We start from the raw sequence: 24659 nt of genomic DNA on the forward strand, positions 1-24659 counted from the left end.
CTTGCCAGATGTTGTGGGTGGGCAGTGGTTACTCAATGGCAGGTGCAACCACACTCTCTGCTCTTGCTCAAGAGGGCTCACGATCGAGTTAAGATAAAGCAGTACAGATCCTGCACTCCATTCCGTCCCTAATTTCTAGGATAAGAGAAACTGGAGGCTGAAATCTGCTAGGAAACCCGGCCGCGCCAATAAAGACACCTGTTTACATTCTGCAGCTGCTCAGGAAACGCGTTAACCAAATCTTTCCCATCTGTTTCAGAGCTGAACCCGGGCATTAAAAACAGCCTCCAGGGTTACAGACACGCATTAAGCTCAAGGAATGCTCCGCCGATGAGTTACCTTGACCGCTTGGCTGTATTCAAACAGGCCGCCTTCGCTATCCCCGCCCCTTTTGCCGGTTGCCGGGCACGTGGTTCCAAAGGTAGCGCGCTCGCGCCCTGAGAAGGCGCAATCCAGGCGAGGTGCGCTGGCTGAGAACCAGCCCTGCGCTATCTTCTCTGCTAGAGCGCCGCGCTTTTCTCCTCTGCCTGCAGCGGCGAGGTGATTCCCCACCAGCAGCAACCGCCCTCCCTGCGCGCCAGTTTCTCGGACTACCGCGCTCTCCTGGGTGTTCCCCTGGCGCGGACGCTGCGAGCGAACTCGCCTTCTTGCTTGCGCCCCCGCCCGCTTGCTCGCCGGCGCTGCTGCCCGGAACAGACAGGCGCCGCGAGCGGGGAAGCGCTTAGCTGGGATGGCAGCGGGCGCCGCGCGGGGCTGAAGCCGGAGCGGCCCCGCCATGGCCAAGCAGTACGACGTGCTTTTTCGCCTGCTGCTCATCGGGGACTCGGGCGTGGGCAAGACCTGCTTGCTGTGCCGCTTCACCGACAACGAGTTCCACCCTTCGCACATCTCCACCATCGGTACTACGGGAGTGAAGTGGGGAGGGAAAGCCCCGAGAGAGGGAAGGCGCTGGGGTGGGGGTGGAGAGCAGCGGACAATGGAATAGCTCGGCCTCTCCGACGGGGACAAAGGGTTGGGAGGGCCGAGAGCACTCGCCCTCCCTTGGGAGGGTGCCTGGGATATTCTTTGTGCGTCGCCTGCGAGAACAGTCTGGGGTCCAGTTGTTCAGAGGGAGCCCGGGAAGGCAATGCTTGGAGCGTTTGGCGGCTTCGCCTCTGCTCCCGTGATTGAGGTGGGGGGCTGCATCGCGCTTAAAGACAGTTGTGGCTTTGGGACGGATCGGTGCCGGTATGCACCTGCCCGTTGCCAGCGGGAGGAGGTGATTCCGGGCCGAAGACCCAGCTGCCTGAAGCGAGGCTAACACCCCACTTAGCAGTAAGCACCCCCTTTCCCGATCCCTTTCCATCAGTGCCATGGCGCCCAGTTACCTGTTAGATGTGTCGATTCCGGGCCTTGCTGCTGTTTCCCCAGTTCTGAGGCGCTGGGTTTTATTCAATAACGGTTTAGGTTCTCCAGCTACTGTACATACCGCTGCCTCTGCTGCCTGATGCAGTAATGCCAGCGCGCTTCAAAGGTTAAAATAAAAAACGACGTCAATATCCTAAAACATGAGGTAGGCATTAAGCCATGAGTCATAAGGGGGGGGGGGAGAATGCAAGAGGAAGACCCTTTGCTTTCTAGTTCCTGAAATTGCCAGTATTCTTATGCTTGTTTTAGAGATGAAAGTCTACTGCCTGCATGTTATTTTAAACCTGTCTTACAACTCCGTCTGCATCTAAAACCTTTGTGTAGAATAGGCCTGCTTCTGAGCAGCACCTTTTTTTGTGGGAGTATGCCTTCATTCATACATATATGCTGAGAATCTGGAAGCCACACAGCAGCCACTGTTAAGTCCATTCTATTTTTAGGTGCAGGAGTGACTTGTGGGAACACGTTCATGGGCTAATAACGCAACATATGAAGCAGCCCTCGCTGATGTAATGCATTAGGGTCTGTAAGAGAGTGTCGTCTTTTCCTGGGTTCTGAGTATTTTTATTTCGCAGAGCTTGCTTAAAGTGGTCGAAAGAGACATGTTTGGGTCTTAGCCTCGGAATACTTGTGCAGAACTGAGCATTGGCTGTTTTGTGCTTGGAATAAAAACAGGGCATCTTTTGAGTGGAAGTTCCCTTGGCCAGTCTTGTATTTAGGGGGGAGGGCTTCTAGGTCAGAAGGCATGAGTTCAGGTGAGCCTGTGCCTTAGCACTCTTAAGTTAAGAAATTAAATCTGGTATATTTAGAGCTGACTGGAAAGATGAGGTCTCTTCAGAGATGCAGTAATAAATAACATGTACTTAGGTACCCCTCTTTTATCTTACCTGTTATGAGAAATGTAGATGAAATGGAGGGGGGGTCTGTAGAAATCATCACCTTACCAAAGTCTCATATCATATCCTTGACTGCTGGAATGGCCAGCATATGACTTGGTTCCTCAATCTGGCATCTAATCACTGTTGGCCCAGAAATGAAGGTTTTATGGACATTCCTAAATTGATTCCAGTTGATTTGAAACGGGTATATGGCAAAAGCATGGATCAGTGGAATTGGGAGTGTGCTGAAAAAAAGTGTGGTGGCGCCGCTGCAGTTGCATGGAGACAACTCTGTGATGAGACCTTTGTGCAGACTCTGCTCTGCACACTCGAGTAAGAGGCAAAAGTAGGTTTAATGCAGAATATAATGCTTGCTTTTTGAGTGTCCAGTGGCAATTTTGATCTGAAGATACCAAACCTCCACTTGCTTTAAAGGCACTGTTAGATTGCTGCAGAAGCAGGGTCATTGGTTAATGATTTCTCACGGTTATTTCAACCCATGAAGGCTAAGCTGAATATAACTGTGAGAGATCTGTGGCTGTCTGTCCCTTGATTTTAAAAAAAACAGAAGGCAGCCAAAGGGTAAGAAGGTGATCCAGACCACAGTGCAGAAGGAGGGGGAGAACCCTTTCCCCTGTGCTACTTTCCTGATGCAAATCCCCTCTCTCCATGCTGCTATTTATTTACTTTATCCCTCCGCCCTCTCCAATGAGCTCATGGTGGCATACATTGTTCTGCCATTTATCCTCACAACAATGCTTTGAGGCAGGTAGGTTTGGCTGAGAGTAAGTGGCTCAGCCCTGTAAAAAAATGTATGCCATATGAATCCTTGACTGCTTCTTCTGCATAGCAAATAGCAGTGGGGGGTGGAGATTTAAATCGGGAAAATGATAAAGGGGAATGGTTGATTTCCTCCCCCACCCCACCCCACGCAGCTTTCCCAATCCAGATTCTTTCAGCTCTTCTCTTTTAGCCTTTAAAAACCCAAGTCAGGACCCTGATCGTGGTTCTCCTGCATCACATGTCCTATGGCTCAAAGGCTCCAGGTGGTACTGGTACATTTACGCTGTCAACGAGATTTCCTTTGACAGTAACTTTTTTTAATATATGCTGTCATTTGTTAAAAAGCATACCAAGCTGGAATGCAGCAACAACTTTGCATGATTTTCTATAGGGTTTCCATCATTGGTATAGATCTGCATTTCAGCTTGTCATTTCAGTTTGTTTAGAAACAGGAGAAAGCTGTGTGGGTGGACAGGATGAGGATTCTGGTTGTATTTCTGGTTACTTCTGCACTTCCCTTTGGTACCTGAATTCTTTGTTCAGCAGAGCCACAATTGAACTGTAAAAATCAACCTCCTTGTGCCGGCATGAGCCCTTGGTGGACTTCTCTTCTGTAAAATATAACCTTCCTTTCTACTTGCCCAGTTTGACTAGACTGGGTCAGAAACCAGAGGCTTGGAGAGGCGCTAAGACTATTAATGGGGGATGCATTGAAGCTGTTAATGGCATGTTACTGCTAGCTATTGATCAGATAAACTTGAATATTCCAGTATTTCATTTTCTGGGTAGTCTATATCCATCAATGGGGGCACTTTCCCATCATTGGCTATTTTAGGACATAGAGCCAAGATGCACAGCAGAATAAGATGGTTTTAATTGCATCTGAGCTGTTAAAAAGATTTCTGAAGAATGAAGATAAATCAGGAAAGATGGCATCTCTCCTGTACTCCCTGTTTCAATGCAGACAGAAGTTTAACCCCTGCAGAAGCAACACTGTATGCAGACAGCAGCACAGAAGTGAATTAGTCTTCTGATCAAGTTCATGAACAACCATTGTTGTTGGTAAATGTAGCCAGAATGTTGATCTTATATGGAAGTCTCCAGATCTGATTATATCAGTTGAATGAAAAGCTTCATGGAAGAGTGCTCAGACTTCTGTCTGATAATTACTTGCATGATAGCACATAGGCAACTCCTTCATCTCTGCATATTTTGATGCACCTACAAAAGCACCCACAAGTCCTCAGTAGGATTTGAGTCCAATGGCACCGTAGAGACCAACAAGATTTTCAGAGTGTAAGCTTTTGAGAGTCAGAGCTCCCTTCTTCAGACAACATATTTTGGGTGATTGTGAACTGGAACAGCCTGTCTGCCTACATTCTTCATGATATGTAAGAAGCAAGAGCTTGCTGTAACATAGTGTTTAAGTGGTTGGGTTGCAAATCAGCACTCTGCTGATTTGAATCCCACTACTACCAAAAGCTCAATAGGTGGCCTTGGATAAGTCACTTCTTTCAGCCCCAGCTCCCCAGCTGTATTGTGCAGATTAATAACAACACTGGCTTTGTTCACTGCTCTGAGTGGGGCACTAATCTGCCTAGAAGAGCGGTGTTATAAGAGCACTTATTATTAGTATTTGATTAGCCCTGAATGGCCCATACTTTACAATGTTAGTAGTATGTGTTGTATAGCTGTAACATACAACTATCAATTAAAGTGGCTGTCCACTGTGGACGTATTACCAATTACCTGTGAAGTAAACATAACTTTAAAAAAATACATGCCACTCTTCCAACATAATAGTTCTAGTAAATATGTAGAGCAAGTGTGCAGTGTAAACTCACTAAAAATGTAAAGCATGCAATGAATGATAGTAGGAAGCTTCACAATAGCCTTAAGCTAAAGCTATAGTTATCTCTAAAGCTGCAACACTAAACATACTTACTTGAAATTCTGTTGGATTCAATGGATGTTTGCTCACTCCTGCAGTGTCTGCATGGATACAGCTATTGTGATCTACTATTCCTGTGTCTTATTATTTGTTCCCACACTATGTATTTTGTGATGAGAAAAGTTACTGTGACAATAATGGCCGATACCTTCTTATAATGTGAGGGTGTACAGCTGATACAACTAGAAAAAGCATCATATGGAAAGAAGACTATCCATTGCTCTCTGAATGGGATAACAGAAATAGTTGAAATTGTAGAAGTCTCTAAAGCTATTTCTGCTGAGATCACAAAGCAGTGGAAGAGGAAGCATCAGGGACTTGAGTCTGACATGGAGAGGTGATACGTCTGTCTTAAACTGGGGAGATGCATATTCTGAAGCAGGGATAGAGTATACATCTCCCCCTTTAAATTATTTTAGGGAACAATCCAGAATGCAGGGATTGAAGCTACAAGTCACTCATGCTTCCTGTCACCCTTTGGAGAATGCGCAAAGTGTCCTTGAGATGTTTGTTTATTTATATGTTTACTTAGTTTATAGTTTCTCACTGAGAGTCAAGACAGATATGCCTTGATGCTTGTAGCTCCTTCTGGATCCTCTATTAGTAACTGCTTGGTACATGCCAAACTGGCACAAATGAAGTGCATAGTGAAAAGAATACTTCCTAGTGGTTATGCTAGCCTCAAACCAGTGGCGAAATATTTGTGCAAATTTTACTGCAGGTGCTAAACTTCATTTGCTCTTGCTCAGAAACCAAGATGGCTTCTCTGTCCCATGCTTCTTTTTGGAGCCTTGGAAAATAACACTTCCTGTGCCAGATTCCTGGACCAGCAATACACACTGGCAATTGTGTTGCAGAGCCCTCTTCTGCTACTTGTGTAACATCTCTCCACCCGACCCCACCTCCCTGAAGAGCCTGTGATTTGGCCTGTGACTTGGCCTAGGGTAGAGCTGTTACTGTGGATTTACCATGGGAACAAGGTCAATAAACTGTAGCTGAATGTGCCACTGCTACACAGCAATTCACTTGTGTATGGGAGGACATGTACTGATTTCCCGATCTGTGAGCATGCATCAAAATTAACTTGTTCAAAATTCCACAAGGGTGGCTGTGTTAGTCTGTGGCCACCAAAATAACAAGGAGTCACAGAGTGCTTGAAAGATAGTCATTTCATTAGAGTCATGAAGTATTAGATGGCTGATATACTGTGCCGTGGAAGGAAAGTGGCAAGGAGGAAGTTACTGTCACACCTTTTTGCTTTTTAACGTGTGTGTGTGTAGCTACAACTGGACATAATCCTTCACGCATCTGACACAGTAGGCTCTGGTTTATGGAAGTTTATGTCACAATAAATCTGTTGGTTCTTAAGGTGCTAAGAAATCACTGCTGTTCAGTTCACACTGGTGTTTGTGCTTCTTCCTACATGGAGACGACCTCCACACAGAGTATAGCATATGAAGTGGCCTTGGTTCAGTTGAGTAGGCAGAGAAGAATATGACTGGACTGGGCTTCCAGCTCCCACTTGCCTGTTCACTTGAGATGGGAGATTAGTAAGGTGATGGAGAGGTGACATTACAGGTGTGCTGCCATTCTTGAAAAGCTTGTTGTTCTAGTGTAACCTGCTACTTACATCTGTTAGAATATAAACCCACTCAGGTCAACTGCAGTTGGTTTTAACCAAGCAGCATTATGTATGAATATGTAATGGGGTCTGTTGCTCACATTTATAATTCTTCCAGAATGGTCCTGGTGAAGTTCTCATTGTGATCACAGAGACTTTTGTCTTTTTAAATACAAAAAGGATCATCTTCAGCTTGTTCATAGTGAATCTTGTTCTGTTTGTGAGTCACTGCCAGAAAGCTGTGTAGTTTCTTAGGAGAGAAAATATACTACATTTTAGATCAGGAAACTTCCCTTGATTCTAAAAGTACCAGAACTACTTTGTTCCATCAGGCTAAAGGTTTAGTCCAATGTTAACTTTCACACTGTGGTCAGCAGGATTACTCCCATCCCTTGGAAGTTAACAAACACACTTGATGATGATAATGGCAGCAGTACCTTCTTGTTTGTTACCTGTATCGATTGGTGGTGGAAAGTACCACCAAGTCATAGCTGGCTAATGGTAAGCCCTAGTGGGGTTTTCAAGACAAAAGACTAACAGAGGGTGTTTGCCATTGCCTGCGTCTGCAACCCTGGTCTTCATTAGATGTCTCTGGCCCAATTAATAACCAAGGTTGACCCCACTTAATCTTCTGAGATCTGTCAAGACCAGGTTTGCCTGGTCTATTCAGGTGAGAGCACCAGTATCTATTAATCAGATCTATATTAATGTCTGAACATGTAGGTTCGATTTTTAATTAAAATGGTTAATGGCCATTCATAAACCTTGGGTGAAGGGAGGTGTACTTATGAAGAAGTCACAGGAGCAGGATTTTAGGCCGCAGATTGAGCTCCACCCCCTCCCCAGCACAAATAAACAAACACCTTAATAGCTGCAGGGGAAGCTCGTTTTCCCCTTTATTCCATTTGCCCTTCTCCTGGCAACCCCATATCCTCACCTTTCCCTTCTTCCTTCTCTTCTTCCCAGCCATCAACCAACCTACCTTTTGTCTGCCCCCCAGCTCAGCTATATTTATTATTTACTTAATTTATGCCCTGCCCTTCTGAAAGGGGGAAAGCATAAACCCTGCCTTCAGCCTGTGAAACTTTCATAACTATCGTCTATGAAAGCTCTGGCTTCGATTGAAATGATCCCTGTCTAATATTGGCTCAGATGCTGAAATGTTACAGAACGTGTGTGAATATTTCAACTGTTCAGAAATTTTAAAAAGCTGTCAGCACCCAGGGCCTAAAGATAGAGGGTTTGTGTGCTGCTGATAGATTTAGCAAAGAAGGGAAGACAGTATAATTAGAATGTTGATCTACTGTTCGATTACATGCAAATACCTGGAAGTGGTATCTGAATGGGGGCTGTGAGTGCTGCCTTTGAAGAGTCAGATTGTGTGCTTGTGTTAAGAGAGTGGGGGAAAACAGATATGGAGAAGGTGTGTGTTACGTGCTGTCAAGTTGCCTCTGACCTATGGCGATCCTATCACTAAGAGACCTCCAAAATGTCCTGTCATTAACAGACTTGCTCAGATCCTGCAAACTGGAGGACGTGGCTTCTTTTATTGAGTCAAGCCATCTCATTTTGGGTCTTCCTCTTTTCCTACTACCTTCCACTTTTCCTAGTATTATTGACTTTTCCAGAGAATCTTGTCTTCTCATGATGTGACCAAAGTACAATAGCCTCAGTATTGCTCACAGATGAATACATACAAGAATGTATTTGTGTCTCCTCTTGTTTATTCTAAATACCACAAAACCTATTTAAACACATCAAAACTTATTGGTTAATGTAATTTTTGTTGCTGTTCCTAGGAGTTGATTTTAAAATGAAGACCATAGAAGTAGATGGGATTAAGGTCCGAATACAGATCTGGTAAGTGATGCAGGTATTATGACACACAGCCAACATGAGTTCTTTGACCAAAAGCGAGTTCTTTGACAGAAAGTGAGTTCATTGTGTGACCCTGGGCAAACTGTAGGTTCTCAGGCCCTCAGTAAAACAGGAATGACCATGACTTAGTCACAGACTACTTGTAAATGTGAAGCCACGGACTGAAAAACACTGCTGATTAAAAGTGCTTTGTAAATAATCAATAGTAGTATTGGATCTGACTGTATATTTAACATCTATAAAAGAGGTCCAGTGGGATTAGAGGGGAAGAGGTTACTCACATTCCTGGATAATAGACAGGTTGTTGTAATTGGACCCCTACAAGGGGATATCAGAAAGAGTGGATTAAGGGCTCCGATTTCCAGACTGTATTTCGGCAATAATTTTAAAAACCCACATTTTCCCTTTAGGGCTATATTTGTGTTTAGTGTATATCTAGAACAGCATAATAGAAGGTGATTGTGGCCTTGCATTAAACAGGATTGCCATTCTTTTAAATTAGGGGTGGTGTGCACTCCAGTCCTGAATTAAGGCATAGGCCTTTAAGAATCTTTTTTTTTTAAAAATTATAGCAAGAAGTCTACAAAAGGGAGCCTCAATGCTTAATCTCATTAGTTGCATGGGAGGGGAGGTCCTAGATACGATTGGTTTCTAGAGGAGTACTATCCAGAAGGGGGCAGCCAACTTACATGCTAGCACATTTTTCCAAAGCTGAAGCATTCCATGTGCAAGGTACATCTGCAAGAAAATCCAACTTGTGACAATGTTAGTGATGGATGAAGAAGCAAGTTAGCCATTGCAGTGGCTATAAAGCAGCGAGGTAGACGTACTCTGTGATGATCTGGCTAACAGCATAGCTTGAGTCTGTTTGGGGTTCTTCTGCTGTACCTCACTATGCTCCAACACTGCACCAGTTCCTGGGAGTACAGTAGAAAATGTGCTTCATCTCTATTGATGGAGCAGTGAATTTATATGATATGGATACTGCTGCTAATTATATTGGTGGCTGTTGACTTCACGCAGCTTATTTGTCCATACGACCCAGGCTCATGAGGGCAACAAATGTGTTGCATGAACTGGCTCTTAGTCTGTCTTTGTGCTGCATGTATCCTGGAGAGCTTGCTTTTTTGGCCCCATATAGATGCAGTGTTCTGTAATGGAAGTGTGTTAATATTGAAGTTTGTTATTTAACACTGAATGTTGGCATCCTTATATTCTGTGGTTTGATGATCCAAGATTAGCCCCTCCCATAGAACTTTACTCTTGGGGTGCCGTTTGGAAGCAGAGTAAGTTACATAAAATTAAGTGCATACAAGTTCACTTAATTTTGAGCACGATCTTACGTTTTCCTAGTGCAGAATTTGAGGAGGTGGTAGTGCAGACTTCAGGCAGACTTTCACATGCCTTCTAGCTTGCTACTTCCGTATGCCATCCTTTGTTCTGTCTGTGAGGGTATAAATACAACACACAACGAATTGCCAGTGGCAACGTGCTACTTTAGGCTACAATTTTAAGTGTGTTTATTGAAGAGGGAGCCCAATTGAGTCCAGTGGGACTTACTTCTGAGTAAACATGGTTAGAGTTGCACTGTACATCCCTTAGAAAACCAACTTGTGCCTCTTCTGATGCTTCTAATCAGATGCTGGTCAGGAGCTGTATGTGATAGCGTAGATCATTCAAGCGCAATTAGGGAAGTCAGTTGGGGAAGAGGAGATAGTAGAGAAGGATACAGAAAAGGAGACTCTTCAGTTTACAGATTAAACCTTTAGTTATCAGCATCATGTTATAGAGGCTGATGGTCAAAAAGATGTTTGTTGGTCAGTTCTTCAGTAATTATTTTCAGGTTCTTCAACAGCTGCCTCTTCCCTCTGTCTCAAATAGAACTAGTTTTCACACAGACATATCCTGAAATCATGGCTCACTGCTCTTTTTCTCCCTCGTGCAGCTTAAGCCTGAATCCCACCTTCACAACCCACTTGACAGATGTATTGATCAGCTAACTGAACACCAATCTGGTACTCCAATTTGCCCTTTCCCACCCGCTTTAATTGGGATGTCTGCTTTGTTTAACTTTTAAAAAGCACAACTTAAATGTTTATTTGCTTGCTTATTGATTTTGCACCTCAGGCATCAAAAACACACAACATTTTAGAAGTTAAAAAAGTGCTGCGTGAAGTGGGGGAAGTAAACAACCTAGGATTTTGCAGAGGACAGCCATCTAGATGGCTGGCTTCTGCAGAAATACAGATTTTTGGAACCCCCAAGGTGTTGTTCTTGAATGGAAGGCAGTATGTATGTGCAAAGTGAGTACATTTTTCTAACTGGCTTGCCACTGATCTGTATACCACCTAATTTATTTGAGTGATACCTGAGCAAAGTGAAGAAACTAAAACTGCCACAGCATTGGTTAGGTCTTGACACTGAACTTAGGGGGGTTTGTCCGGAAATTTGCAATAGATCCAGGCCCAGTGGTATGAGATGTTGAGTTTGAGGTTCCTGTGATTGGGTCCACTAGACAATGGGTCTACTGAATGTACAGAAGTCCAGGCTCACTGAAGTGATCTGTATTTTTTCCCCCAGGGACACTGCAGGTCAAGAGCGATACCAGACAATCACTAAGCAGTACTACAGACGAGCCCAGGTAAAACTATATTTTTTTCCTAGGTTAGGAATAGGGTCCAAAGAATGGGGCAGTTCTGATCTGGCTGCTTGCTCAGAAGGTGGGGACAGCAAATTGCAGGGAATCTGCACCCTTCTCCTAGCACCCACCCAGGAAACAAGGATATGGGGTGGCATTCAATTTAGAGAACTAGGCCTAACATTACATTAAAATCTCTATAAAGTGCAGTGGTGGGGAGAAGTCAGCCTTCCCACTGAGAGATCAGAAGCTGTAGTTCTGGCTGTTTCTTAACTTCCTGGGTGCTGTTCACTGTAAGATAGGGCTGCAGATGTTGCCTTTATGACTTGCCTACCAGCCAGCTGCTATTGCCTTTTGCTTCAGCTGAGGAAATTTAGTAAAGCATCACACACAATCCTGTTCCCCACCATTCACTTCAAGAGCCTTGCATGAAATGAAAGGATTGGGCTCCCTACTGCCCCTCTCCTCCTGTCCGCTGCATGTTTCTGAGGGGTAAATGAGCATTTCACGTTATGCTGGACTCCCAGGAAAAAAAGAAACAGCACAGCGTATTTCTTTCTCAGTCACTGGAGTTAGTTCAGTGCAGCTGTGGCATGTTTGTTAAACTTCCTCAGCAGGAACAGGAGGCTGTGGACTGGTGTCTGGGCTGGCAGCTAGCTTGTTCACATGAAGCATTAATAAGTCTTGGGCAAGCTCTTAAGGATATAACTAGGAAGCACCAACAGGAAATAGTTAAGAAGTACTTCCTGTTTTGGGGATTTAGAGGTGGTATCCTACCAGCAGCAATCAGTATGCACACTATTCCTCCAGAACACGTGACTTGCATGTGATGTGTGCTCTGGTTTAACCCACAAGCATTTTATGCAGAGAAAAATAGGACCCTTTATAGAAGTGAAAATAGATGAGTGGTGGACCATCTACAGCTGGCCGGACTTTGTCTCTGGATTACTTGTTGCCTACCCATAGAGGCCCTGTTCCATAGTTGTGATAGGATTTTTTCCCCATGATCTAACATTTATTTTTGTATAATTATAAAATAAGAAACTTGTGCGATTGCTTCTGCAGGGAATTCAAATAGTTGAGCCGGCTTTCTAGGGTAAAAGTGAAGGGTTTTTTGTTATATAGTTGTCCATTATTTAGCACATTAGCACCTTGCTGTGGGAGAAATTCATAGGCACGGTGGTAGGAAAACAAAAATCTATCTGGTTTGGTAGCTCATGGTTACATTTGATAAGTCTGCATTGAGCTTGGCCTACACAGAGAAGGAGGCATTCTCTGTTAGAGCCAGAATGTGCCAGTTTTGTAAAGGACAGAAGATAAATAATTCTCAAATTTCTAGCTCACAGTTCCCAGTATCACTTCTGAAGGAAGTTACATAGGACGGACCATCCTATAACAATTCAGTAAGCGCATTTCAGACAACTCACAGAGATTCCACAGAGCAGGCGCATTAGTGCGCCTGTAGAGGGGGAAGAGGGGAATCGCTCCATCAGCCAGTGGGGGCAGAACAAGTCACTGCTGGGCACAGGAACTGGAGCTGCCCCCTCGTGAGCTCCCCGCCGGCAGCTGCCTGATCTGAGTGGCTGCTGGGCGGAGGAGCTGGAGCTGCCCCCTTGTGCGCTCCCCGTCAGCAGCTGCCTGATCTGAGTGGCTACTGGGTGGAGGAGCTGGAGCCGTCCCCCTCGCGTGCTCCCCAGCCCACCTGGAGTGGCCCCAAACGGGACCCTGCCAGGCAGGCACAGCAGCACTGGGCTGCCTCTTCACACACACACACACACACGTACACGCACCCCGTGCAATCCGCGCCTCCAGCCCGGCGTGACCCTGAACTGCCTGCTTCCCTTCTGCACCCCACTCCCACCTCTGCAAACAGAGGCCAGGTCTCCCAACCCTTTGTCAGAGGGTAGACCTGGCCTCCAATCCCTCGAAGGCCAGGTCTACCTCCTTTCCTTGGCTGGTTCAGTAGACCTGGCCTCTGGATGTATAGAGACCAGGTCTACCTGCCGTGGATTTGCTGACAGGGTAGACCTGGCTTTCATACTCCTGAAGGCCCAGTCTACTGCCCATAGCCTTGCCAGGCTGGTAGACATGGACTCTGGTCCCATGGAGGCCAGGTCTACCTCCTATTCCTTTGCTGGGCTGGCACACCTGGCCTCTGTACTCCCAGAAGCCAGATCTACCTCCCAGTCCTTTGCTGGCCAGGTTAGACCTGGCCTCCGTTACCTCAGGAAGTGCCAGAACAGGCTGCTGCTGGTCTTAGGAGCCCACCAGGGTGCCTGGTACCACCCCCCCAGCAGTACTCCCTGCCTGCAGCAGTCCATTCTGACCCCAACAGGGCCAGAACTGGCCACTGCCGGTAGCAGGAGCCTGCCAGGTCACCTGCCACCACTTCCTCTTGGCAGCACTCCTCACCTACAGCGGCCTGATCCAGTGCCAACAGGGCTGGAACAGGCTGCTGTCAGGTGCAGGAGTCCGCCAGGGCTCCTGCTGCCGCCCCCCAGGGACACTCCCCATCTGCAGTGGCCCCGGCAGCGGCATGTTCCAACCCCAATGGGGCCAGAATGGGCCACTCTTGGAAGCAGGAGCCCGCCAGGAGCCCCCCATGTACTCCACACCTGCAGGGGCCTGATCCGGCACTAACAGGGCCAGAACGGGCTGCTGCTGGGCACAGGAGCCTATCATGGCACCTTTTACCTCCCCTCCCTGGAGGTGCTTCTTGCCTGCAGCAGCCCAATCCAGTGCCAATGGGGTTGGAACGGGCTGCTTCCAGTCACAGGTGCCCACCATGATGCCTGCCACCCCCCTCGCAGTGCTGGGGAGGGGGCAATGCCAGGCCCGGCCACCTTTCCCTCCCCCCAACCAAATTGGAGTGCGGCAGAGGAGGCAATGCGTGGCCCACCTGCCCTGCCCTTTCTAGAGTCCGTTGTATTTTCCCCCCACAACGGGCTTGTTACTAGTATTAGAATAATCTTGTTTAAGGCACTGTGCCTAAACGTAGTTCACTTTTTTGTTGCATGACACCTGCTCTTGCTCCTGTCACTGTATCTCCTTGAATATGTTGTCTTCACAGGGAATATTCTTGGTGTATGACATTAGCAGTGAGCGCTCGTACCAGCATATAATGAAATGGGCCAGTGATGTGGATGAGGTAAGTGGAGGTGCTTTCCTCCTTTATCAGTGGCTGGGAGAATATGAGAGAAGATCACTTTTGTCCAGCTAGAAGCACACTGAGCTTTTCCACTGTGCCATTCAGCTTCTTATGCCTGGTTCATAAATAAAGCCATACATATTTGATTTGCAGCATATAGTTTTGGTATGTCTGTATTCTTGTTTCCAATTAAAGGACTTGCTCCTGGGCTGTGTTTCATGAGTACAACTACTTGGGGGCAAAGAGATTGTTTAATATCTATTTCTTGGGTAGTTGTTTCTGACATATCATTGGAACAGATCCTCTGGTGGTACCGTTGTGCTCTTGCTTTTATAAGGTGCTTTTAGAATATTGGGGGATTGTGTGTAGCAGCTTTTGCATTCCGCCATAGAAGGAAATGGAGTCCCTCGTTACTTCTGCAGTGAGTTTACAGGGAATATGGGCAGGAAATGTAGAGGTCTGGACTAGACATGGGCATGAACCGCATTACGAACGCAAAAAACCCATGAGCCGCCCAATCGTCCATTAGCGATCCGGAAGTTCGTGAGCATCCATGGCCAACGAACCAGCGTTCATGAGAGGCCCAGTTCGTTATGTTCTTCTGCAGTTCTTGAAGCCAGACAGTCAGGCACCATCAATCAAATTTCTTGGAAACGGAGCTGGGGGAATGCCTGGATTCTGTCTGCACTCCTTCTGTCGCCCTGGAAACCCGAATCGAAGCCCAGCTTACCTTGATTGGCAGGTCTTCCTTTCAACCATGTAGCTGCAAAGTGGTTACAACTTGGGAGAAGACACCCAGAGGGGGGAGGGGGTTGTTCTGTAGCCATGGGCACTCCAATCTCATCCCTGCAAACCCTGATAGGCAGATGTATTGTCGAAGGCTTTCACGGCTGGAGAACGATGGTTGTTGTGTGTTTTCCGGGCTGTATTGCCGTGGTCTTGGCATTGTAGTTCCTGACGTTTCGCCAGCAGCTGTGGCTGGCATCTTCAGAGGTGTAGCACCAAAAGACAGAGATCTCTCAGTGTCACAGTGTGGAAAAGATGTAGGTCATTTGTATCTACTCAGGAGGGGTGGGGTTGAGCTGAGTCATCCTGTAAGAGTTTCCCAGGGTGTGGAATGCTAATGGCGGGAGGCTTCACTGTATCCTGAGGAGGTTCCTTTGCATATGGATTGGTACTTGATGTGCTAATCTTCTCTGCAGGGCTATTGTCGGGGATGGAATGTTTTGTTAGCCTGGTGTTTTTCAGAACTGGAAACCATGCTCTGTTCATTCTTAAGGTTTCTTCTTTCCTGTTGAAGTTTTGCTTATGCTTGTGAATTTCAATGGCTTCCCTGTGCAGTCTGACAAAGCAGTTGGAAGTGTTGTCCAGTATTTTGGTGTCCTGGAATAGGATACTGTGCCCTGTTTGCGTTAGGCTATGTTCAGCCACTGCTGATTTTTCAGGTTGTCCAAGTCTGCAGTGTCTTTCATGTTCTTTTATTCTTGTCTGGATGCTACGCTTTGTGGTCCCGATGTAAACTTGTCCACAGCTGCAGGGTATACGGTATACTCCTGCAGAGGTGAGGGGGTCTCTACTGTCTTTTGCTGATCGTAGCATCTGTTGTATTTTTCGGGTGGGTCTGAATACTGCTTGAAGGTTATGCTTTTTCATAAGCTTTCCCATCTGATCAGTAATTCCTTTGATATATGGCAAAAACACTTTTCCTGTAGGAGACTGTTTTTCCTTGGTTGTTTGATTCATCCTGGGTTTGATTGCTCTTCGGATTTCATTTCTGGAGTAGCCATTTGCCTGAAGTGTGTGGTTTAGATGATTAATTTCCTCATTGAGAAAGTGCGGCTCACATATCCGTCTTGCACGATCCACTAATGTTTTCATTATGCCTCTTTTCTGTCGGGGGTGGTGATTGGAGTTTTTGTGTAAGTACCGATCAGTGTGAGTTGGTTTCCTGTAGACCTTGTGACCTAACTGAAAGTTTGCTTTGCGGATGACCAAGGTATCCAGGAATGGGAGTTTTCCCTCGATTTCTTTCTCCATTGTGAATTGTATGTTCAGGTGGATGTTGTTGAGATGATTCAAAAACCCCATCAATTCTTCCTCCCCATGGCTCCAAATGATAAATGTATCATCCACAAACCGGAACCATACACTAGGTTTGTGGGGTGCTGATTCTAGAGCTGTTTTTTCAAAATGTTCCATGTAGAAGTTTGCTATAACTGGGCTGAGAGGGCTCCCCATGGCCACCCCATCCATCTGTTCATAGAATTCGTTGTCCCATTGGAAGTAACTGGTTGTCAGACAATGATGGAATAAGGCCGTTACATCCTCTGGGAAAATCTGATTAATAAGTGCAATAGTGTCTTTTACTGGAACCTTGGTAAACAGGGATACAACATCAAAACTGACAAGTATGTCTTGTGGATTGAGTTTCAGAGAACTGATTTTGTTGATGAAATCTGCTGAATCTTTGATGTAAGACGAGGTTTTCCCGATGTGGTCCTGCAGGAGATCTGCCAGATGTCTAGCTAATTCATATGTCGGTGAACCAATGGCACTCACAATGGGTCGGAGTGGGACTGAATCCTTATGTATTTTGGGGAGTCCATATAGTCTAGGTGGCCGTGCTTCAGTCTTGCATAGTTTTCTGTGCGTGTCGGGATGTAGTGAGGAATTCTTGATCAGCGCATTTGTTAGCCTCGTTTTAGTTTTTTGTAGGTGGAGGGGTCCAGGAGTTCCTTAATCTTCTTTTTGTATTCCTCTGTTTTCATGGTCACTGTAGCATTGCCTTTATCAGCTGGTAGAATGATGATGTCTGGATCTGCGTTGAGGGTCTTGATGGCATTTCTCTCCTTGCGTGTTATATTGCTGGTGGGAAGCTTTGCCTTTCGTAGAATCCTGGCTGTCTCTCCTCTTATTTCCTCAGCTTCCTCTTCAGGTAGATGACGAATGGCAGCTTCTACATTTGCAATGATGTCTTCCACAGGAATTCTGGTGGGGGTTACTGCAAAGTTTCCTCCCTTTGCCAAGAATTCCTGTGGAAGACATCATTGCAAATGTAGAAGCTGCCATTCGTCATCTACCTGAAGAGGAAGCTGAGGAAATAAGAGGAGAGACAGCCAGGATTCTACGAAAGGCAAAGCTTCCCACCAGCAATATAACACGCAAGGAGAGAAATGCCATCAAGACCCTCAACGCAGATCCAGACATCATCATTCTACCAGCTGATAAAGGCGATGCTACAGTGACCATGAAAACAGAGGAATACAAAAAGAAGATTAAGGAACTCCTGGACCCCTCCACCTACAAAAAACTAAAACGAGGCTAACAAATGCGCTGATCAAGAATTCCTCACTACATCCCGACACGCACAGAAAACTATGCAAGACTGAAGCACGGCCACCTAGACTATATGGACTCCCCAAAATACATAAGGATTCAGTCCCACTCCGACCCATTGTGAGTGCCATTGGTTCACCGACATATGAATTAGCTAGACATCTGGCAGATCTCCTGCAGGACCACATCGGGAAAACCTCGTCTTACATCAAAGATTCAGCAAATTTCATCAACAAAATCAGTTCTCTGAAACTCAATCCACAAGACATACTTGTCAGTTTTGATGTTGTATCCCTGTTTACCAAGGTTCCAGTAAAAGACACTATTGCACTTATTAATCAGATTTTCCCAGAGGATGTAACGGCCTTATTCCATCATTGTCTGACAACCAGTTACTTCCAATGGGACAACGAATTCTATGAACAGATGGATGGGGTGGCCATGGGGAGCCCTCTCAGCCCAGTTATAGCAAACTTCTACATGGAACATTTTGAAAAAACAGCTCTAGAATCAGCACCCCACAAACCTAGTGTGTGGTTCCGGTTTGTGGATGATACATTTATCATTTGGAGCCATGGGGAGGAAGAATTGATGGGGTTTTTGAATCATCTCAACAACATCCACCTGAACATACAATTCACAATGGAGAAAGAAATCGAGGGAAAACTCCCATTCCTGGATACCTTGGTCATCCGCAAAGCAAACTTTCAGTTAGGTCACAAGGTCTACAGGAAACCAACTCACACTGATCGGTACTTACACAAAAACTCCAATCACCACCCCCGACAGAAAAGAGGCATAATGAAAACATTAGTGGATCGTGCAAGACGGATATGTGAGCCGCACTTTCTCAATGAGGAAATTAATCATCTAAACCACGCACTTCAGGCAAATGGCTACTCCAGAAATGAAATCCGAAGAGCAATCAAACCCAGGATGAATCAAACAACCAAGGAAAAACAGTCTCCTACAGGAAAAGTGTTTTTGCCATATATCAAAGGAATTACTGATCAGATGGGAAAGCTTATGAAAAAGCATAACCTTCAAGCAGTATTCAGACCCACCCGAAAAATACAACAGATGCTACGATCAGCAAAAGACAGTAGAGACCCCCTCACCTCTGCAGGAGTATACCGTATACCCTGCAGCTGTGGACAAGTTTACATCGGGACCACAAAGCGTAGCATCCAGACAAGAATAAAAGAACATGAAAGACACTGCAGACTTGGACAACCTGAAAAATCAGCAGTGGCTGAACATAGCCTAACGCAAACAGGGCACAGTATCCTATTCCAGGACACCAAAATACTGGACAACACTTCCAACTGCTTTGTCAGACTGCACAGGGAAGCCATTGAAATTCACAAGCATAAGCAAAACTTCAACAGGAAAGAAGAAACCTTAAGAATGAACAGAGCATGGTTTCCAGTTCTGAAAAACACCAGGCTAACAAAACATTCCATCCCCGACAATAGCCCTGCAGAGAAGATTAGCACATCAAGTACCAATCCATATGCAAAGGAACCTCCTCAGGATACAGTGAAGCCTCCCGCCATTAGCATTCCACACCCTGGGAAACTCTTACAGGATGACTCAGCTCAACCCCACCCCTCCTGAGTAGATACAAATGACCTACATCTTTTCCACACTGTGACACTGAGAGATCTCTGTCTTTTGGTGCTACACCTCTGAAGATGCCAGCCACAGCTGCTGGCGAAACGTCAGGAACTACAATGCCAATACCACGGCAATACAGCCCGGAAAACCCACAACAACCATCCTGATAGGCAGCTCTGACAGACAACCACAGACCTCCTGTGTTGGTCTGTGGGACCTGTGCTTATAAATAGCAGTGGCTCCCAGGCCGGGTTTCACTTTCAGCAAGCAGTGGAGTGTGACAGAGCTGTTGCTTGCTACTTGCTAGCCTTTGAGGGGAGAGACAGAGAGAGTATAATTGAGCTTGGATTTTTGGGATAGGGATCTATCTCCTCTGGTTCCAGGGCTGCTGCCAGGCCCTGGGGCCAAGCTCAGTGGGCACCTCGGCTGAGGGCTCACATTATTATCACTGCCTGATCTGGTCAGTGGTGGTTCTAATTGGTGGCTCTAATTGTATCGAGTGGGAGTTGCCTGGGGGCCTCAGATTGGAGAGGGTATAATTCCAAGCCTCCTATTGCAATCTTGACCAAACTTGGGTGCTGGCTGGAGGAGAGCCTGCTAAACACTCCCTGTGAATATGGGCTCTAAGTCCAACAGGGGCCATTCTGAGCCCCACGAATCACGAACAGCTTCGTCAGTGGGAAAAGTTCGTTGTGGTTTGTTAGTTCGGGTTTGTTGCCAGCACCGAATCATGAACCGTGGGTTCGTTATTTTTTTTTTGTTTGTTTGTGCCCATATCTAGTCTGGACTGAAGATAATGGGTCAAACCCAGCTGGGTCAAACCCAGCTCAGGTTGTTTGTTCATGTGGCCCATATTGGTTTGGGGGCTGGCTTTCTAGAAGTCAAGTAGCATTGGCTGTGCTTACCCTTCTGTAGAATCTGTAAAAGTTGAAGAATGTCAGAAGTGGTGGTTGTGCTGCAGTGTTGTGAGTCATAAGAAATATTCTCCCTCCTATGCAACTGTTAAAGGCTCAAGAATCCTGTCCCTTGTAAGCATGTGGCAACCCAGTTCTGAACAGAGCCTCATGCAGCTGCCTGGTAACTCTTACACAAACTGGGAAGAGGTGAAGTTTCTCTTCTTTTCTCCAGTATGCTCCAGATGGTGTTCAGAAGATCCTCATTGGCAATAAAGCAGATGAGGAAGAGAAGAGGCAAGTAGGCAGAGAACAAGGCCTTCAGGTAAATTCCTTAAAGGCTTATTTGTATACATCTCCATAAAGGCCTATTTGCGGTGACAGAACATGGTTTTTGAGGGTGCCACTTCAGAAGAGTGGAAGTTCCCATGACTGAATGTTCTTCTATATTTAAAAAATCCCTCCACTAGATAACTGGATGTTGGGAAGATGATGATTGAGAACACCAAAAGCAATTTGAGGTATTTCAATGCTTGCTTAAGAACAAGCTGTTACCAAAAAAAAAAAAAACCCCTCTGACAGGAATGTCAAAGGCTTTGGCCTTTATTTCTTAAATATTCAAATATTTAGTTTATCCTTCTGATTAGCTACCTCTATAATCTTTAAGTTGTTAATGCAGCACTGGTTTCTGCCTGAAGTGTGGATGTGTATTACTAAATTATAGTACTACAAAACTGCAATAAAATTGTTTGAACTCCTTCATGCCAGCAATACTGATTCTGCCATAAAGCACTACTGTCGCTGGAAAATGTCATAAAATGCAAAAGAATGGTTCTAGCCTAGGCGTCTCCCTGGTGTAGTTTTCTATGGTGCAGTGATTTGGGGTAATGGTGGGCAGGAGTGGTATGAAGAAGCATTTAATCATGCAAGACTCCACTTGAAGTCTGAAGTGTCATAGTAGAAAAACAGGATTATAACCTCATCTGCTGTTAGTGAGAACTAGATCAGTATCTGGGGATCCAGTTTTGTGTAGTGGTTAAGAGCACTGGGACTCTAGTTTGGAGAAGGAAGTGAGAATGATATATGCTGCCCTGAGTTCCTTGGAGCAAGGACAGAACAAAAAAATAAAAAATACTGACTACTAAATAATAAATGATAATAGCACAGCCAAGCATACTCACAAATGCTCTTGATGATTTAGATAAAGATTGGTGGGTTTCATTAAAAGTGGTTCATTTCACTGCAGAGGAAACAATGAATGAACTGTGCATATCTTTGTATCAGTTTATACACTGGTGTGGATGTATGATACACAGCTTTTGAGTCATAGTAATGAAGAGTAAAACTCCTCTTCACCTGAGGTATACATGTAAGTATTCCTCACATACCTAATGAATGTAATCAAATGTCTGGATTTCTAGGTACCTTTAGAACTACAGGTTTTAACTGGAAAACCGTTAGTTGTGGGTTATGTCAGCAGTGGATCCACTTTTATTATAACATCAGGCTGATGAACACAGGAAGCTACTTTTTACTCAGTCAGATCATTGGTCTGTCCAGGTCAGTCCACTCTGACAACAGTCCAGGGTCTCGGGTAGAAGTCTTTCACATCACCTCTTATCTGATCTATTCTTAACGTCAAAATTCTGACAATGAACTTGGGATACTGGGCCATGTATACAGATCAGTATACAGTAGGGAGAAGGAGATCTGCTTCTGATCGGTGGAATGGGAATATTAGTATAAATGTGGGTAGATCATGTGCTAGTTAGGAAGAGATGCTCACGACACCTATAATTCCAGTTGCCTGCCATATAACTTGACTACCTAGATTTGGAAGTGGAGGGGAAAGAAGTAGGGCAGGTAAGAAACTGGAGCAATATATTAGTATTCAGTGCCTTTATGCATAAACCTTTAAGCACTTCTGTTTTCCAGCTGGCTAAGGAATATGGCATGGATTTCTATGAAACAAGTGCCTGCACCAGTTTAAACATCAAGGAGGTAAGGACCTTAGATACATACGTTCCCTAAGATATAAGCAGGGCTGTGCATATTTTCTTTTTGTTTAAAAAAGCAACATTCTACAACCTGAATAAATTATGCAAATATATACAGTTTGCTTATTTCAGTTCTGCTTCTGTTAGTCATTAGAGATGGCAAAGATCTATGCAGAGACCAAAGCTCCTGCCTTGATTGCTGGAACTCTGCAGTATTTTGAGAGTTCAGCAGACACTGGCCAGGCATGTCCAAGTTTTGTAGCTATAAAGCCTATAAAAGTGAAAGTTGAAATTTTAATTCTCCTGGGGGTCCTCACTGATAGTTCTTTGAGTTGTTAGAACGTATAAACCCTGCCTTGCTAGTTATAAATAAACACCCAAGGTGGCTTACAATACTAAAATTCTCTTATTTTTTTAATAAATTTTTTATTACAATTAAACCATACAACATACAAACAAACACCTATGAATCTAAACCTTAACCATTACAAAACTATTTTGATACAGGAGGGAGTTAGATATATACAGTCAAGTATTATATAATTTAACAAGGCATATAAATTAAAGCATAAAAGTTCTAGAGAGAGTAATTGTTTGAAGTATTTTTGATTTAGGCTGAATATTATTTGTATCAACATATTCAAAAAAAGGAAGCCATTTCTCCATAAACTTGGAGTTTGCAGGAAACTGTTCAGCTATGTATAACAATACTAAAATTCATGCAAAACATTTAAAAATAGATGGCACCATTAATATATGCATGCACCAGGGAGCTATTCAACTAAAAATGGCTTTCGAGAATGAGTTTTCAGCTGATGCTGGGAAGCCTCTGAAGAAGGAACCTTCTTACTGTGCCAGGCAGAAAGGAGTTCTGAAGAGCAGGGATAGCCGCTGAGAAAATCTTTGTTTGGGTTCCCACCATCTGGATTTGTCCTGTGGGGATCCCATGAGACAGCTTCCTCTGCCAACTTTGGTGCATGAGCCCGTGTATATACATAGAGGCAGTCTACCAAGTATCTTGGACTCAAGTAATTTAGGGCCTTAAAAGTAGCTTGTATTGGGTCTGGAAGCATGCGGGTAGCCCATGTAATGGCTACAAGATGGCAGTAGCATCCTTGCTGCAGCCAGTGCCTGTTGTGAATGAGGACAAGAAGAAGTCTAAAGGGAATGTACGTGGTGGGAGTCCAGAGGTTGACATGTGAGGCAGCAGAAAATCCAACATGGGTTGGATTATCTGCGGACAGGGATTTCCATCAGTGGATCAGGACTTCCTCAGTTCCCTCTGCAGCGTAACATGCCCAGCGAATGCTGCTTCTGGGGGCCAGATGCCCAGAACAGCATGAGGTCTGCTGTGAGAGGAGGGTATAAGCAAAAATTTGCACTTGATCCAATACTATCTTTGTAAAATAATCTGAGATAATGAACAAAAGAATGTACTTGAAAATCTCTGGATATCCTGTGATTCTAGCAACCAATAGATACTCTGCTCTTGGGAGGGAAGTCAAAGTTAACTTATCGCAAAGTGGTGATCCTTATTTTAAAAAAAGTCTGCCAAAGTTGCCAAAACATCTCAACCTTTTACCATGCAAATTTTGAATTTGAAATGTCAATGCTGAATATTTTTAGAGGTGATTTATTTTACTGAGTGTGTTTCACTGTTAATAGTTAATGTACATTGGTGCCATAGGTAGTGAATGAATCAGAAGTTGATAACTAACCATGTTTAATTCTCCCACTGAAATCAGTAGAACTAAAAAATTGCTTGATTTTGGATCACATGTGTAGAAAGCAAGAGAAAAGCAAATGTAACTAATGATACTTTCCTGCTGATTATGTAACATGTGTTGATACTCCTTTTGTTTTCTGGAGCACCACATTGGAAGAAATAAATTTAGAAAGTTAAAATAGTCATAAGAACAGTAGAAAATGTTCTTGAAGTGTCCTGGCCTAGAGGTTCCTTCTACAATGCAAATAGCCTGATTAGATAACGTTGGAGGTCCCATTTAAATCAAGATTGTAAGTAGAGCCTTACCTGCAGTAAATAGAAACTGTCTTATGATGAACAGACATAGAAGCTACATTGAAAGTTGTTTATTAACTATTATTTCAAACTTTCAATATGCCAGAAATGTCTAAAACAAGTCTATCCAAAGTCTAAAATGGATCTATCCATCTATGCATAGATCGGCACATATTGTGGGCTTATTTGCCTGAGCCCGTTCGCAGGGAGGGAGGGCTAGAAATAGAATCAATAAATACATACATAAATAAAGAATTATGTAATCCTAAGAATCAGTAGTTGTGCATTCTGCAGGAGGTACAACTGTCCTTCTGCCTGTGTTTCCTCTTGTAGTCTTTTACTCGTCTGACAGAACTGGTTCTGCAGGCCCATAAGAAGGAGCTGGATGGGCTTCGCACATATGCAGCTGATGAACTGAACCTGGTTGAGCTGGAAGAGGCAGCAAGCAAGCCAGATGGTACAGAGCATTCTCCCAAGACCTGTTGGTGCTGA

The 24659-nt window shown here is 44.7% G+C and overlaps 1 protein-coding gene across 1 annotated transcript; it reads left to right on the plus strand.

Annotated features, from left to right (window-relative positions):
- Positions 1–775: 775 nt before the first annotated feature.
- Positions 776–24659, plus strand: RAB15 (RAB15, member RAS oncogene family). The gene is made up of 7 exons (XM_054970859.1): positions 776–899; positions 8440–8500; positions 11099–11159; positions 14227–14304; positions 20386–20475; positions 22086–22151; positions 24501–24659. The coding sequence occupies exons 1-7, from the start codon at positions 776–778 to the stop codon at positions 24657–24659; spliced, it is 639 nt and encodes a 212-aa protein (XP_054826834.1).

Source organism: Eublepharis macularius, chromosome 2, assembly GCF_028583425.1.
Source record: "Eublepharis macularius isolate TG4126 chromosome 2, MPM_Emac_v1.0, whole genome shotgun sequence".
In the NCBI taxonomy this organism is placed as follows: Eukaryota; Metazoa; Chordata; class Lepidosauria; order Squamata; family Eublepharidae; genus Eublepharis; species Eublepharis macularius.